This window comes from Syngnathus leptorhynchus, chromosome 10 (genome assembly GCF_054491065.1).
Source record: "Syngnathus leptorhynchus isolate UIUO chromosome 10, UIUO_Slep, whole genome shotgun sequence".
Classification (NCBI taxonomy): Eukaryota; Metazoa; Chordata; class Actinopteri; order Syngnathiformes; family Syngnathidae; genus Syngnathus; species Syngnathus leptorhynchus.
In genome coordinates, this window is record NC_141204.1 from 2083461 (window position 1) to 2099049 (window position 15589).

General features: G+C 43.5%; 2 protein-coding genes and 2 non-coding genes across 5 annotated transcripts; 2 read left to right on the forward strand and 2 right to left on the reverse strand.

Annotated features, from left to right (window-relative positions):
- Nucleotides 1-119: 119 nt before the first annotated feature.
- On the forward strand, nt 120-4331 carry pdlim1 (PDZ and LIM domain 1 (elfin)). The gene is made up of 6 exons (XM_085922729.1): nt 120-328; nt 1181-1332; nt 2179-2263; nt 2785-3115; nt 3260-3377; nt 3784-4331. Exons 1-6 carry the CDS (start codon nt 236-238, stop codon nt 3968-3970), a joined length of 966 nt encoding a protein of 321 aa, XP_085778855.1. The 5' UTR covers nt 120-235; the 3' UTR covers nt 3971-4331.
- A 3350-nt stretch (nt 4332-7681) lies between these two features.
- On the reverse strand, nt 7682-7980 carry LOC147049871 (signal recognition particle RNA). Its single transcript, XR_015067509.1, has one exon.
- Nucleotides 7981-8225: 245 nt separating this feature from the next.
- On the reverse strand, nt 8226-8524 carry LOC147049872 (signal recognition particle RNA). Its single transcript, XR_015067508.1, has one exon.
- Nucleotides 8525-8600: 76 nt separating this feature from the next.
- sgpl1 (sphingosine-1-phosphate lyase 1) lies at nt 8601-15516 on the forward strand. 2 transcript variants are annotated; one of them, XM_085922213.1, is made up of 14 exons: nt 8601-8844; nt 11024-11189; nt 11387-11454; nt 11592-11739; nt 11814-11893; nt 11973-12101; nt 12175-12263; nt 12366-12474; nt 12548-12646; nt 12719-12865; nt 12950-13188; nt 13255-13401; nt 13483-13603; nt 13833-15516. In XM_085922213.1, the coding sequence occupies exons 1-14, from the start codon at nt 8833-8835 to the stop codon at nt 13974-13976; spliced, it is 1698 nt and encodes a 565-aa protein (XP_085778339.1). In that variant the 5' UTR covers nt 8601-8832; the 3' UTR covers nt 13977-15516. The 2 variants fall into 2 exon arrangements, with proteins under 2 accessions (XP_085778339.1, XP_085778340.1); XM_085922214.1 differs by lacking the exon at nt 8601-8844 and adding an exon at nt 8875-10668.
- Nucleotides 15517-15589: the final 73 nt, after the last annotated feature.

Below are 15589 nucleotides of genomic sequence, written 5' to 3' on the forward strand. Positions count from 1 at the left end.
GAGCCACATGCTGTTTGTAATAGACGATCTTCGACTCTTCCCTGAGCGCTTCCTGAACCTTGCGGTTCCACTAACCTGAGGCCCCGCCCCTCTAATACCTCGGCCCCGCCCCTCTAATGCCTGCAGGCCTACTGGTCATTGATCACCTTTTCAGGTCATTCGCATGAGCGACTGGAGCGAGTGACAGCTACTTGGAACTCATCGGGAATCGTTTGTAGCCCACGTAACCTTAGTTATGCCTCTGCGGGTGGTAGTGCAGGGTCCTGGGCCTTGGGGATTCCGACTGGTCGGAGGAAAAGACTTCGAGCAGCCGCTGACTATTTCTCGGGTAAGTTTGGATGGGGAACTAATCATGACAAATTGCGTGAAGCACACCTGGGCTTGTCCCGAGTGGACTGGAGAGCGCTTAACTAACTTGCTCAACTCGATTACTTATAACCAGTTTCCCTGTGGTGACGTGTCGTAAATGTCGGATTGATTGTCTTATTTGCAATTGTTTTAGCATCTAGCTAAGTGCATGTATTTTGTGTAATGTAAAATGTTCTGCAGGCAGTTGTGTTTTTATTTGGAACTAGGGTTTAGTCTTGATGTATGTAGATGTAAACATGAAAGTCTGAACTAAATTAGGGTCCAAATAGTATGTAGTACTCTTCACCTTAGTTGAGTTGGGGAAAAACAAATTCTGTTAGGGGTCCGTGAACGCCTCATGGACTGCCCTGAGACCCCTCTGATTTGCCAATTGATAACCAAAATATTAGAAATTGTTCACAATGAGATTCAGTCAACTTAGAAAACTAAAAGTGTAATAATGATAATTTAAAAAAAAAATCTATTTTACTGCCAGTTACAATGAGCATTTGTGTCTTTGTTCAGGCTAGTTCATGTTGATTGGACTAGATTGGCGGCTGCTATTTTAGTGTCTGAAAGCTCTGACCTCCCCACCCATTAAACATGATTACAAATTCCTGAGCTGTGCCAGACTTTCTTGTCTTTGGGCTTTAGTTTCAATATTGTCTGGCTCCAGGCAACTCTGCCTGCCTGCCTGTGTGTGTACTAGAAACAATAACACGCATTTCAGGTCAGTGGGTGAATGTCAGTTATTCCAAGTAGAAGCAAGCAAAAAAATATATAATTGTATTTGCTTTTTTTTTTTTTTCCAATTCTTGTCTCTTTAATGCAGGTAACAACTGGAAGTAAAGCAGCTGAGGCCAACCTCTGTGTTGGCGATTTGATCTTAGCTATTGATGGTGAAGCTACAGACAACATGACTCACTTGGAAGCACAAAACAAAATTAAGGGGTGCATCCACGAGATGACACTTTCCATAGACAGGTAAGAGATGATTCCGATGATTATACTTACGAGAAGGACAGCTAACCAGCAAACCAGGTGTTAAGGCCATGACACACTCCAATTTTATCGCATTATTTTATCCGGTCTGCATAGCTGTGTTACATCATCTCTCATTAGACTTTTATAGCACTTTAGTGAACCTTGATTTCAGTTTATGATTCCGACTCACCCACAGTAGATGAAAACCTACAGTATAGAGACTTTTTTTTATTGTACTGTTCATTTTGAACACACTGTCCTCATTTTCTTGATTGCCCAAGTCTGCAAACGAGATAAAGCATGCTTGTTTTAAGATGTCTTTTGTCACTACAAATTGGATTTTTGTTTTGTAAAACTGATGCTGAATTGAACATTGTTCTGTATTTGGTGACGATAAGCAGTATAGAAGATGAGGTATTGATATACTCAACGCAAACATGGAATTTTGTCCCATCAAATTCTGTTTCATGCTAAGCAAAATGAATCTAGATGATAAACCTAATTATAAACTTCTCGACAACTGCTTCATATCCAAACAAAGCATACTGTACACCAGTATTGACAGAATAATGTATTTGCTCTGTTTTGTGGGAACTATTAATGAATACAGATTAGTTGGGGACCTTCTCTGCCAATTGCTCTGCCACTTCATCTTAATTACACTGCATCTGTTCCGGTACACAATGTGGTACTATAGTGACTGAAGCTGTACATTTCTCGATTCAGGCTTGCTTGTAGCTTAAATATGTCTCGAAAAAAATATGAAATGTTATGAGTCTAGCCAAAAAGTATATGGGCAAATGAGTACTGAAAAATATTTCTCCCCCCCCCCCCCTTATGTTTTAGATCAGAAAATAAAATGTGGTCGCCACTGTCATCAGAAGAAGGAAAGTCACATCCTTACAAGATGAATCTTGCATCAGAGCCACGGGTACGTGTCTGCAGACTCAGCATCTAAACTGGAACTGGCTCTCTGTCATTTTGAGGGAAATGATGGCATTCAACTTACCGCCGGTCGTCCAGTCTTGCGCGAGTCTGAACGTTTTCCTGGCCGCACCCCGCCAGCCTAGGATGAAGTCATTGTTTACTTCCCAACAGGAGGTTCCCTTGACGACAGTAGTTTATCTGCCAAGCTATGACGCAAGACTCGGTTCCTGTCGACTGAGTGGAAAGCAAAGGCCAGTAGGATGTGTGGCAGGCCCCCCCCCCCCCCCCCCTGTTTAGTTACTTTGGTTGTCACAAACACGTGTGTTGAATGCCAGTATGCAATTTGTCACTTGGATGCCTTGACACCCGTTTTGTGTTGTGACCTGCCTGATTTGTGACTCAGCTTGCTGTCAGTTTGTTGTGTAACCCCAATGGATGCTTGAAATGTGAATACTTTGCTGTGTTGAAGAAAAAAAAAACTTCTCTTGGTCGATTTCACTCAAAGCTTTATTCTGTCTTTGGCAGGAAATGAAACAAATAGGCTCCGCCCACAACAGGAGTGCCCTACCATTCTCGGGTTTTGGTTCAAAGGTCGTGACCAGCCAGTACAACAACCCAGCTGGCCTTTACTCCTCAGAGAATATCAAGAACTTCAACTCGGCCGTGGACGAAGTCACAACCGTGACCACCACCACCACCACCACCGACGAGCCTGCAGATCCGCCAAAGTCCAGCAAGCGACCACCTGTGGCGGCAGATTCCGAAGTCTACAAAATGCTGCAAGAGAACCAGGAGTCTGATGAACCTCCCCGCCAGTCTGCGTCCTTCAAGGTGCTGCAGGAGATTCTCGAGACTGGTACGGAATTGAGTCTTAAAAGCCCATTGACAGTTTTCCATCTGGCAAATGTTTGATTACATGTCAAATTCTCCAGTAAATGTAATAACAGGTCATCAGTTGGATATAATATGACATCACAATGCAAAATAACCCTTTTTATAGGTAACGGCGACAAACCATCAGGGTTCAGGAGTGTGAAAGCACCGACAACAAAGATTGGCTCCTCCATTGGAAATGCTGAGAAGCTTCCCACTTGTGATAAATGTGGATCAGGGGTTGTGTAAGTATTTAAGCCTTTAAGGCTTTTCTTTTTGTCAATATTTTCTAGCGCTAGCACAGTTATCTGTTCTAGTCCTCGACTCTGGCGCCACCTTGTGGCCCTATAGCGCCATGATATTTAACGTAACATATTTCGATGATATTAATGAAGGAGAGAACATGGCAGATAATTTAATAAAACTAACAAGAGTTAAAATAGGTTCAGAGTCGAGATGAGGTTGGCACCTGGACCGGTTGTTTGTCAATCACCCCAGTTTAAAAAACAAACAAAAAAACAGTACAACTTGGTCAACTTGTTTACTTTTTCTGACAGTTTATTGACAATGTCGATGCGTTTTCAATACAAACGGAAATTGTGTCGGGTTTGTTATGGAGCGGAGCTTGAATTGTTGACTTTTGTGACTCAGGGGGATGTTAGTGAAGCTGCGCGACAAGTTCCGACACCCCGAGTGCTACACCTGCACAGACTGCGACGTCAACTTGAAACAAAAGGGACATTTCTTTGTGGACGAGCAGATTTACTGCGAGAAGCACGCTCGCGAGCGAACCACACCCCCCGAAGGCTACGACGTGGTCACGGTCTTCCCAAAGTAGAGGGGTCGTAGACCTTTGCCTCAAGACTGCACACTAGTTTTGACACATCAAGGCATTTAGCTTCTGCTTATACACTTTGTGCAAACAAACTCTTTCATATACAATTCATAAACGCTTCATGCTTTTGGGTTAGTCCATTCCCGTATAGCCACTGATTTGAATGATAATTACTGCAGTATTGACAGGAAAAAGGAACCACTGCCTTTGCGGATCTTTGTTCATATTTTTTTTATGGGCCTTGACAATACACAACATGCATCCTTTTTGTATTGTTTTTATTGAATAGAACTATTGTACAAAAATATTCCAAAAAAAACCCAAAAACTTTTCATATCAATGCCAAATAAATATTTTCATTTTAGTCAGTGCCTATTTTCTTAATGTGATTGCTCCTATAAAATAAATGACAGTCGAGCTAAATGAAGCGCTGGAAAATAAGTAGAAAGGCTTTTGCTCCCAGTTACTGTGAAATTGATCGTATGAATGTGGACATCAAAAAATTCAATATTGCTGTCTTACTGTAGACTCGTTTGGAAAAAAAAAGTTTGATGGGGCACAATAATCCAGTTCAGAAAATGCCAGATGAGCTCCTGCTTCATGTGGACAATCCGGGAGAAGGTCCGCCTGTTGCTCTATACGCAGCGTCTCAGTCAGAGCCCAGATGTAATTGTGGGCGAACCTCAGAATTTCTATCTTGGTCATTTTGGCATCTTCGGGTAGAGCTGGCAAGACGTTTCTGAGCGTGTTCAGGGCGGAGTTGAGGTTATGCATTCGGTGACGCTCTCTGTCGTTGGCCTTTACTCGGCGTCTCCCCCGTAGTGCGCCTTTGACTTGGCGTGTTTCTTGTTGACGCACATGTTCACTGTAGTCTTTTGCGGTGTGGCCATTTGGACAAGTGTGCGTCACGGCGCTTCTGGATGTGCGCGCGTCATTACGGGCATTGTACTCTGTGGGAAGCATCCTAATCAAATGAAGTAGAATCATGTCATGAGTACAATTGGTCTTGCAGAATGACGTAGATTTGAACCTGACAACTCAATTGGATTCATCACGAGCAACGAATTATTAAGATCATCCAATTTGGAATCAGAAGTGAATTGCACATACCTGCGGCTGATTCCCAGAAGGCAGCAGACTGAGTGCTGGATGCGCATCCCTGTCATTTTATAAAGAAAGGCCTTTCTTTATCTTATCTTTTTGTGCGCCTGAATCAACAGCATATGTCAGGTGGCCAATCAGCTTCCAGGCAGCACGTCTTGCGCCCTCTCCCCACTACTGTATTGCTTTGTGCACGGGGAAAGGAGAAAAGCAAATGAACAAAATATAATGATTAGGACTTAAGTGAAATGAAAACGAATTGACCCGCATTGTTGGATGTTCGATTAAATTTGCGAGTTTGGTTGGATTTCTGTAAAGACGCGGAGCTGTGATGTTTGTTCGTGTTGATTTTTCATGTGATGTTCAATTAAAGCACGGCATTCATGCTCTGTTTGCCCCCTGCTTTGTATAGAATAAACATAATTTCCGATTTTATATTCCTACGTCGTGAGGTTTGATGTTTCCATTCGTAATGGCGCATTTTACGCGCTGATCGGGTGGATCACTTTCGGGTCAAGACACCAATAAATAAAACGTAGTCCTAAAAGGAATTGATAAAAACGTAATATTCTATAAGAATCGATAGTATTTTGCCATGAAACATATTCATTCTGAAGCAAAAATCACCTTTACAGCCATGAGGCGCAACTGTTGCGAGTTGGACAAAAGCTATTTACGCATGGCGCCATCCCAAAACACAATTTCGGAATGAAAACCCCGCTGTTGGGTTTGAAAGTAGAAAAGCTATTCCTATGTGCCACAGCCAATGAAACTCGATTGCTACAATCATGTGAGCTTAAATGACCGCGCAAAGAGACCATATCGTCGCAACTTCAATTCAAGCGGTGTAAGTGATGTGATTAAGTTACATATTCCTCAAATCAAAGTTCCATCAACTATGTTAGCTGAGGTCTTTCATTTATTTGTATTGTGCGGGGTGCCAGAATTCAAATAGATATTATCAGTTGAACTATTTGTCCAAATATTTGGGTTAACAATCTGATCCCTCCCATATGCTTTCAATAAAATAGATAAATACACAGGCGAGATATGAGTCGTCGTCTTGTAGTTGTAAAAAGTAGGAAAAAGTCCAAGGTAAACGAAATATCCCCACTTTGCAAATAATGTCAATACATATTGGAATATGACGGACAGGTGCTGGTTTAAAGCAGTCAGGCCTTTGCTTGCTTTTTTTTTTTAATCAGCGCGTTGTATTATCTTGCTTGTCATGCAAAGTGTGGGCAAACATAAGCACCCATATAAGAAGATATGACAGCAAAAGGGGGTAGGAAAAGTAATTGAACAATATTTAACAATACAAAAGAGCAAGCACCAGAGCAGGTGATACCTGCACGGATGCGCCTGGTTTCTACTTGACGCTCTCCTTTGCTTATTTATTAAACCAAATCTATTTCTTATTTTAGCAAACAGAGGTACCAGGTGGGGCTTTATTTTCGTCTTCAGCTTTTTGTTTGAAGGACGTTTTGAGAAGACCAATCCGAGTCCAACAACTCGCTGACCAGATTGTTATCAGGGACGCCATTCAATGTGCCCCCCCTCCTCCTCCTTTCGCTCCTTCTGCCAAAGAGCTGCCGAGAGAGAGAAAGGGAAAAGGAAACTTCTTCAAGAAAGGGAAAACATCTTAAAAAACATTTAATTGCAACCCGGATTCCATATGTACAGCTCTTGTGAGAGCCTTCAACAATGTGACTGACTGTCTTTTATAGAAAGTATGGAGTGCGCCTTCGTAGAACGTGTGCGCTTTTGGAGAGGTGCGCGCGTCGTGACCGGAATGACCCTGAAAACACTTTACACAAAAACGAATTCACTTTTAATGTGCTTTGGAGTTTCCTTTCACAAGCAATGCATTGTACATCTCACCTCGGCTTTTGAAGCCAGTGTACACCAATTACAGAGGAATAGCTGGAAACGTTTTGTCTTAAAGCTGAGGGGCATGCAAGGCTTCGTGCACGTGCGCGTCATGACTTTTTTTTTTTTTGGATGGATGTGAGTCGTGCATAAAGGACCAAATGTGCTGTTCACATCACCAACGATCAAAATAGTAAACGTGGTACTTTGTATTCTTCCTTAACGGGCTACTTATGAGCGTTTCACATGAATCACTCACGTGAATTTAAATGTAAACTGAAAATGGTCATTTTTGGCTGAATCTTGAAGAATCACCACTCTGAATGGGATTAGAAATAAATATGTAGAGGTGATATGACAGAATCATTTTTATGAGCCAAGTAGCCTATATTAAACCCCATGCACAAGGAATTTGGAGCTCATTGCATCACAGGAAATGATATATACTTGAGGGTAAATATGAATCATCTCTACCGTGTTTTTATTTATCGTGTCTTCATTTTGTTTTTGAATCACGGGTCAAGGAAGCGTAGGCAGGCGGTGTACACCCTGACCAGAGTCTTGGTCACTAGCCAATCATAACTGTGACTGTAACAAGCGAATACCGACTTCTTCCAGTAGGAGGCAGTGTAGGACATGCACAAAAATACATTTTCAAAGACAGATGGAATATCAGAAGGTTTATTCGTGTCAATTCGTGCAACCTGCAAAGTTGTGCGTGTGTATTGCGATAAAAAGAAATAGAAAAGACTGTGTCTCGATTTATCGCTCAGGCTGCACTGCGGGGACTATTCACAGGCGCGATCCCGCTACTGGGCGATACGGGGGCTTTGACCTGCTCCGTTCCCGACCTGGGCCGGTGCACCCCTCCTTAGGCGACCTGGTGATCCCGGGCTCCCCCCGGATCACCATATCGAAACCGAACTTAACGCGGACACCCGCTCGACATAGCCCGCTGCAGCTCAGAACCCCTGAGCTCAATCGATCCTCCAGCCTCAGCCTCCCGGTAACTTGGATTACAGGCGTGCGCCACCACACCCGGCGAGAAGTGAAAGCTCGAGTAATGGTTTTGGCGTCGACGCCTGTGACGTCACCAAAAGGAAATATAGCGACATCTAGTGGTTCTAAAGGAGCGGTTCAGTTTTTATAGCCTACCAACTGCACCGTAACTTCCCTTGTGGGTTTTATAAACGTCAACTATGCCTTGTAAGGAAAAAAACTTGAGCATTTGGAAGTTTGTGCAATGCTATAAATTGAATATGAGTTGTTATTTACAGGGATGACTTATAAAAGACTGTGTCTCGCCGTATTGCTCAGGCTGCACTGCAGGGTCTATTCACAGGCGCGATCCCGCTACTGGGCGATACGGGGGCTTTGACCTGCTCCGTTTCCGACCTGGGCCGGTGCACCCCTCTTTAGGCGACCTGGTGGTCCCGGGCTCCCCCCGGATCACCATATCGATACCGAACTTAGCGCGGACACCCGCTCGACATAGCCCGCTGCAGCTCAGAACCCCTGAGCTCAATCGATCCTCCAGCCTCAGCCTCCCGGTAACTTGGATTACAGGCGTGCGCCACCACACCCGGCGAGGAACAGATGCTCGAGTCGTGGTTTGGGATTCGACGCCTGTGACGTCATTAGCGAGATGATACGGTTAGATGTACATAGCGTATGGAGGTCGTGTTGAAAGGCTTCTCAATGTATCCACTGCGTCGTCATATCTGCACATGCGCAGAAAACGGTCTTCCGGGATCTCAGTTAGCTTGCAGCCGTGAATTATGTAGTAGTAGCATGTAGATGAGAGCGAAGACCTCGAGCAGGCGGCTGGTTGGAGGTGACTTCTCTATCTTAGACAGAAAATAACAAGGTTATCGGTTAAAAGCCGTCTTGACAACATGGATTATTGGGTAAGTGGTACTTCTTTCCCCGTTGTTTCTGTATATTTCGACACGGTTACATTTGGAACGCTTCCAATTGTTAAAAGACTTGCACTTGTTTATCAGCCCTGACGTGCGATCGTGAGCTGAGCTGTTTTCCTCTTTGGGATGCTCTAAGTTCACACGGGCTTTGTTGAGTTGTGCAACGGTGCGATTCAGGGCTAGTTGCGAAACTGTTGACGCGAACACCTTCGCTGAACTGTTGCCATTCCCAAAGCAATAAGACGGCAGCAATAAAAGCTTTTGTGAAATGCACGCACTTCAAATCGAATAGACTGTACGCTACAATAGCTCTCGTTTGAAAAGTTATGAGTTATTGTACAGACGGCCCTTCCTCTGAAAAAAATGTATATTCTATTGAAACAATCGTTTATTGTGGCGCCCGTGGTTTAAAATTAGAGTTCCCGTTCAGCTTGAGCCCGCAGGAAGTCTTAAACAAAGCTTTTATCGCCTGAGTGATGTGGAGTCAGATTTAGTGTCAAAGGAGGACAATCAACTCCTGAAAACAGACACTATTAGTATGAACTTTACAGACAAAAGTAATGGGACAGCAGAGGGCGACTCATACTGTAAGATCAGACAAAGCAGTGACTCCAGTCGTTTGACTCATTTTGTGATCTGTAACTTTTCACCATTGCACCCAGTATATTTCCATGACAACACAGAAAACCCTTTGAGACAACTAAAGGCATCTCTCTATATTGTTATGGCAATGACGATGAGTAAGACAATACTGACTAAGTCTTGAATATGTTTCCAAGGAGTTAGATTTGTTTTAGTTGTGGTCCATGTTTGTTTCCACAGGATGGCTGTTATGAATGTGGAAAAGGAGATCACAATATTTGCTTTAGTGGGCCACGTACAGTAAAGTGATACGCTGGACCAGATCAGGCTCCCCGGGCCTTAGGTTTGACACCGACGGTTTTGTGAGTGGGATCAAGAGAAAGGGTGTACGTGTAAAAGTGCACCGAGTTGCATTTTGAACGGATGTGAGATAGGTTTAATCTATATTTTTATGACAGAAAAAAAGCTCCGATATGCTGCACCTGCATCTCTATCTCAATAGACTTAAACTGATTGTCCACTGGTGGGTTGGGACCAAAAAGTGGGTCGCAGAGCTTTAAAGGGGAGGTGGAAAATGTCACATTTGTGCTGATAGCAACAGATTCATGAACAAGATATTCCCCATCCATTGCCTTATTTAAAATACTGGTATTTGCATGTTTGATGGTGTTTGGTTTAGGAAGGATTTGTTGTCAATGCATTGTCTTGTCCCCCACTCACAGCTCATCTTTGGCTTTGACCCAGTTTACCTAGCCAAACCTGTTTGTTATCGTGTCAAGGCTCTGGCACCCTTCCAATGGAAATACTTTCAAACCCAACGTAAACTGTACATTAAGTTAAATATCGGTACTGACGAATCGCCGATGCTGAAAATAATTATACAACCGGCCCAAGGTGCACATTTCTGTCGTGTTCTTAGCGCCGAGCAGATTGCGATTAGTTAAGATGTTATCATTTGAACCTTAAGCTTTCCTCCTATCACTTGTAGTTGAGGTGCTATGTCATAAAAGTCCCCACAGATAAACAAAGGCATGCATAATTTCACTTTTGTCATTTGTTAAACTCAAATGCCGACGTGCAGCTTGCGTGTGCGGATTAGCCGTTGAACGCCAGGGAGGAGTCTGTGGCTCTAGAAGTTGAGTCAGCTGACAAACGAGCTCACTCTTCTGTCTGGAGAAAGACCAGTACTGTTGCTGACGGGGGAAACCTGAGCCAACAATGCCTGCTGATGTAAGTACATCAGCAGCCTTTTCATCCGTGAATTATTCATTATGTAGTTGTGTGAATGGAAGACATTTTTTTTCCTCACTTCTTTTTATTGTCTCTTTCGTAACTTGACTCGGGATATCAGATGTAGTATCATCTCTGATTGAACCCTGTCCAACTCAAACTGCTTTTAAAAAGAATTTGGACCACAATGGGAAATCACAAAGAGGAATGGCAGGGCTTTGTTCTACACTTTGTGACTTTTTTGGTCTTATTCGGAATGCTATGAACTTCAGTGGCTTTGATTTTTAGTCCATTTTGTGCAACAATCATTTTGACATTCAGAACATAAGCAGTGTGTGTTTGTGTGTAAATCCAGAGTGCCTTGGAGGTATACAAGGAGATGGCGCTCATCTACCTGGAGGACGTTCGGCGGCTCGTGAACTCGCACTGCGGGGACTTTGAGCCGTGGCAGCTCATCGGAGTGACGCTGGCCACCACACTGGGAGCCGTGTGGCTTAAAGGATTCCTCTTCCAACAAGAAAGTGAGCACAGCATGACATGAGTCATGTTCAAATATTTAGGAAGGGTGTTTGGGGTTGGATACCAGATCAAAAACGAAACCAGCTGAAGTTTTTTTTTTTTTTGGGACATGTGATTATATGTCATAGTCAGCTGTCATAACGTTGTGGTTGATGAGGTGCCAACATTTCACTGAAGTTTCCTGTCTTTTTGGTTTTAGGTCTCCTTTCCAGAATGAAGAAGCAATGCTTTCGACTCATCAGAAAAATACCCTTCATCGGCGGCCCGGTACGTGCGCCGACCGATTCTCTCTCATGAGTCACGCGTTAGACCTTTGGCACACTTAACATCGGAGACGTCTTGACGTTGACATGAATAAAATCAGCTTTCTTGGAGAACTCATTTTCTCCGTGCTCTCCTGATAGATCCAGCGTCAACTGAACAAGGCTTTAGACGACATGTCTGCCGGTCTATGCACTCTGAAGAATGGCATGAGTTACACCAAAAAGTTGCCCTCTAAAGGTCTCTCGCAGAGCCAAGTGCTGGACAAAATCAGCGAGTACCAAACCTTGAGTAAGTTTGGACTCATTTGGACACGTGTCTGAAACAAAGTGGATTGTTGTTCTGAAGATGTGTTGATGTTTCAGATGAATGCCAGTGGCAGAAAGGCTGTGTGTCAGGCGCAGTGTACTGGGGTGATGAAACATTGACCAAACTCCTGGTCAAGGTATGCACCCAGAACATCTTATCTTAAGGCCTTCATATCCAAAGTAGTCTCGTTTTAATGTGGAACCTTAACATTTCAGGTTTATGGCGATTTTGCATGGAGCAACCCACTCCATCCAGACATCTTTCCCGGTGTGAGAAAAATGGAGGCAGAGGTGGTCAGAATGGCTTGCACACTTTTCCACGGCGGACCCGACTCGTGCGGCACGGTATGCGCACGGATCGACGCAAAGCGGGAATATCACAAGACCACAGCTTATTGCTTTTTTTTTTTTGGTTTAGGTAACTTCAGGAGGAACGGAGAGCATACTGATGGCCTGCAAGGCGTACAGAGACATGGCGTATGAACGAGGTGTCAAATACCCAGAAATGTAAGATGTCATTTTTAAAATAATGACTGCTGTTTTAGCGACAATGGAGGAAGCCTTGATAAATACAGTGCATTTATTTGATTCTTAATGTCACGTCCGCAGCCTGGCGCCAATTAGCGTCCACGCGGCCTTCGACAAAGCGGCCCATTACTTTGGGATGAAGCTTGTTCACATTCCCCTCAATAGCAAAACAATGCAGGTCGATGTCAAGGTGAGACGCAAACCAAGCACGACTTGAGTAATTGTGCAACCGTTCCGGCTTCATCCCGCTTTATTCCAACAAGGCTATGAAGAAAGCCATCAACAAGAACACGGCCATGCTCGTGTGCTCAGCCCCTCAGTTTCCACACGGCATTATGGACCCTATTGGAGAAGTTGCCAAGGTGAGTGGCCCAAGCATTTTTTATCTTCTCTTATCTCATCTCCCTCTAACTCTCTCCTTCCCTGTTTTCCAGCTGGCCGAACGTTACCACCTGCCGTTGCACGTGGATGCCTGTTTGGGTGGTTTTCTGATCGTCTTCATGGCCAAGGCTGGCTACCAGCTCCCACCGTTCGATTTCAGGGTAAAAGGTGTTACGAGCATCTCTGCAGACACTCATAAGGTGAGGAGATGTTTAAAACCTAAAAAAGAGAAAATGATGTCTCGTAATTCAGCGTCATTATGTTGATCCTATTTTTCTCTTTAGTATGGCTACGCCCCCAAAGGTTCTTCAGTGATTCTCTACAGTGATAAAAAGTACCGTCACTATCAGTACTTTGTGGCTCCAGACTGGCAGGGCGGAATCTATGCCTCGCCCTCCATCGCGGGCTCCAGGCCCGGAGGAATTGTGGCGGCCTGCTGGGCCACCATGATGCACATGGGAGAGAACGGATACGTGGACGCCACTCGCAAGATCATCGGCGTGGCGCGCAAAATTAAAGCAGAGTAAGATTGTGGATTTCACACGTTCGCGAACGTTCAAAAGCTCATTTGCTTTTTCTTTTCCGACAGGGTTCGAAAGATGAAAGGCGTGTTTGTGTTCGGGGATCCCGAAATCTCAGTGGTGGCCATCGGCTCGGACGATTTTGATATTTTCCGTCTGTCCAACGCGTTGACGTCAAAGGGTTGGAATCTCAACACGCTTCAGTATCCATCCAGGTATGTCCGAGGCAGATAGCCAGCGGGCTCCCAGCGGGCTCCGACCCACGTGGCAGTGACAATGTGGTCATGTCTCGACAGCATCCACATTTGTTGCACAGTTCTGCACACCCAGCCCGGTGTTGTGGAGCGCTTTGTTGGCGATATCAGAGAACAGGTTGCCATCATTATGAAGAACCCCAAAGAGAAAACCACAGGAATGGTGAGATGGATGACACACCCGTCCGTGTTGTGCTAGTAAATAGCAGATGATGAGCTTTAATTCATTAAATTGCCACCATTTATGAATTACTAGTAGTAGTAGTAGTATTGTAATGTTTTTTTTTTTTTTCCCCCGCAGTGGAAAAACGACTGTCGGAAAAAGTAAAGATAAGATGACACTTGAACCAGTCCACTTATATCTTCTTGTTTTTCTTCCTTTCTGTTCCAAGGGAGCCATCTACGGCATGGCCCAGTCTATCCCAGACAGATCCATGGTCACGGAAATCTCCCGAGGCTTCCTGGACTGTCTATACAGCACGGAGGTGCCCAAATCCAGCGTCAGCCACATGAACGGTAACGGCAAAGCCCATTAAAAAAAAAAAAGGGATCAGGGTTGTTCTCGACTCGCCGCACACAGGAAATTGGCTCATCCCCTCCCAGTGCTCTTGAGTTCAGGGTTGAATGGTTGCCTTATCTTGCATCACTGCGACTGTTTCTAAAAGCACAAGACGTCCTTTTAATCACCACCGGAGGAAAAATGACTCCAAGAGACTGACTGACTGACTGGCTGCTGTTCAAATAGATTTCAATCATGTAGTGAATGTGTTTGTATCATTAGATTCATTGAAGTATTAATTATCATGCATAGCAAAGTCTGAATATTTCAATTTGCTGATGGCATTCTTTTTTTGATGACGAAGCAAAAAAAAAAAAAACAGACCACTGAGAGCTTGTGAAACAGGATCCAACTGCATGAGCGTTTTTTTTTTGTTTTTAATGTAATAGCACTGCAGGAATAAATTTGATTCCTATTTAAAGCACATGATAGTACCACTTGCTCATCTTACGTCATCGCTTGATAGCACTTCATGTAATTACTTTCAATTCCTCTTTTGTAGTTGTAACTTCAAATGGCTTTCAACCATGGGAGCATTTGATAGTTTAAGTTGAACAGCTAGTGTAACCAAAGCTGTAACTGGTTGTCTTAACCTTCACACTAACAAGCCACATTGAAAAGATTGTTGCTGTTTGTGCTCAATTGCTTGACTTCACCTGAGGAGTCAGCCACCTTTTTGATAATTGTCCTAATTTAATCTACCTCAATTTGTACTTTTAGTGCAAACCTACAAAGCAACTCTTTGCTTTTATTTCTAAAAAAAAAAAAAAAAAGTTGCGCCTGTTTTACACTGTCAGGACATTTGACGTAGAAAAATAATTCTAGCGATCCGCCATGATTGAGGCTATTGATTGACAAGACATTTTCACGTGTGCACTCAAAGGACCACGTTTTTGTATTGATGGAATTGTTCCTCTGTTTGTGCAATAACTGTTATGGAATGATAGAATAGGGACTGTTGTGTAATAACACAATGTATTCATGTTATTGATAGCTTATCAGGCCAGTCTCAAGACATGAATGTTTGAGCTCCACTCCTATCAGGGTAGTCATGTTAATTCAGATAGTGCCTGGTTAAAAAAAAAAAAAAATCATCGCAAGTTAACAATGCCCATACCAACTCAATTCACAAATTAATCGCATACATTTTTCTTTTAGTCAAAAAAAAAAAAAAAACATTAGTGACTGTATGTTTATTTTGATGATGTCTCAATAATGAGTGTTGGTTCACCTCTGTGCCTACAGAGGTTTCCGGTCATACTACTTTTATTTCCTCTTAACACCCTCAGGGATTCAGTCTTGTATCAATTGTCATTAGAAGGGGCGGGCACAAATCGTCCGTCATACTACTTGAACTTGGGGAGGGAGCATTTTAGTCTGCTTGCCATGTGCTTGTGATATTCATCCAACGGCCCCCAATCAAGACATTAAAAGCATCAATAATGAGCAGTTGAGTGTTAAGATTTAATAACTTGCAATCTTTAGTGTTCTGTTTTCAATAAAATAAATATACTGTGCTTGTTTTTCCTCTTTTTTTTGGGGGGGGGTAACTTTTTCTTGGAAGAATAACTTTTCAGTACTATCTCAAGA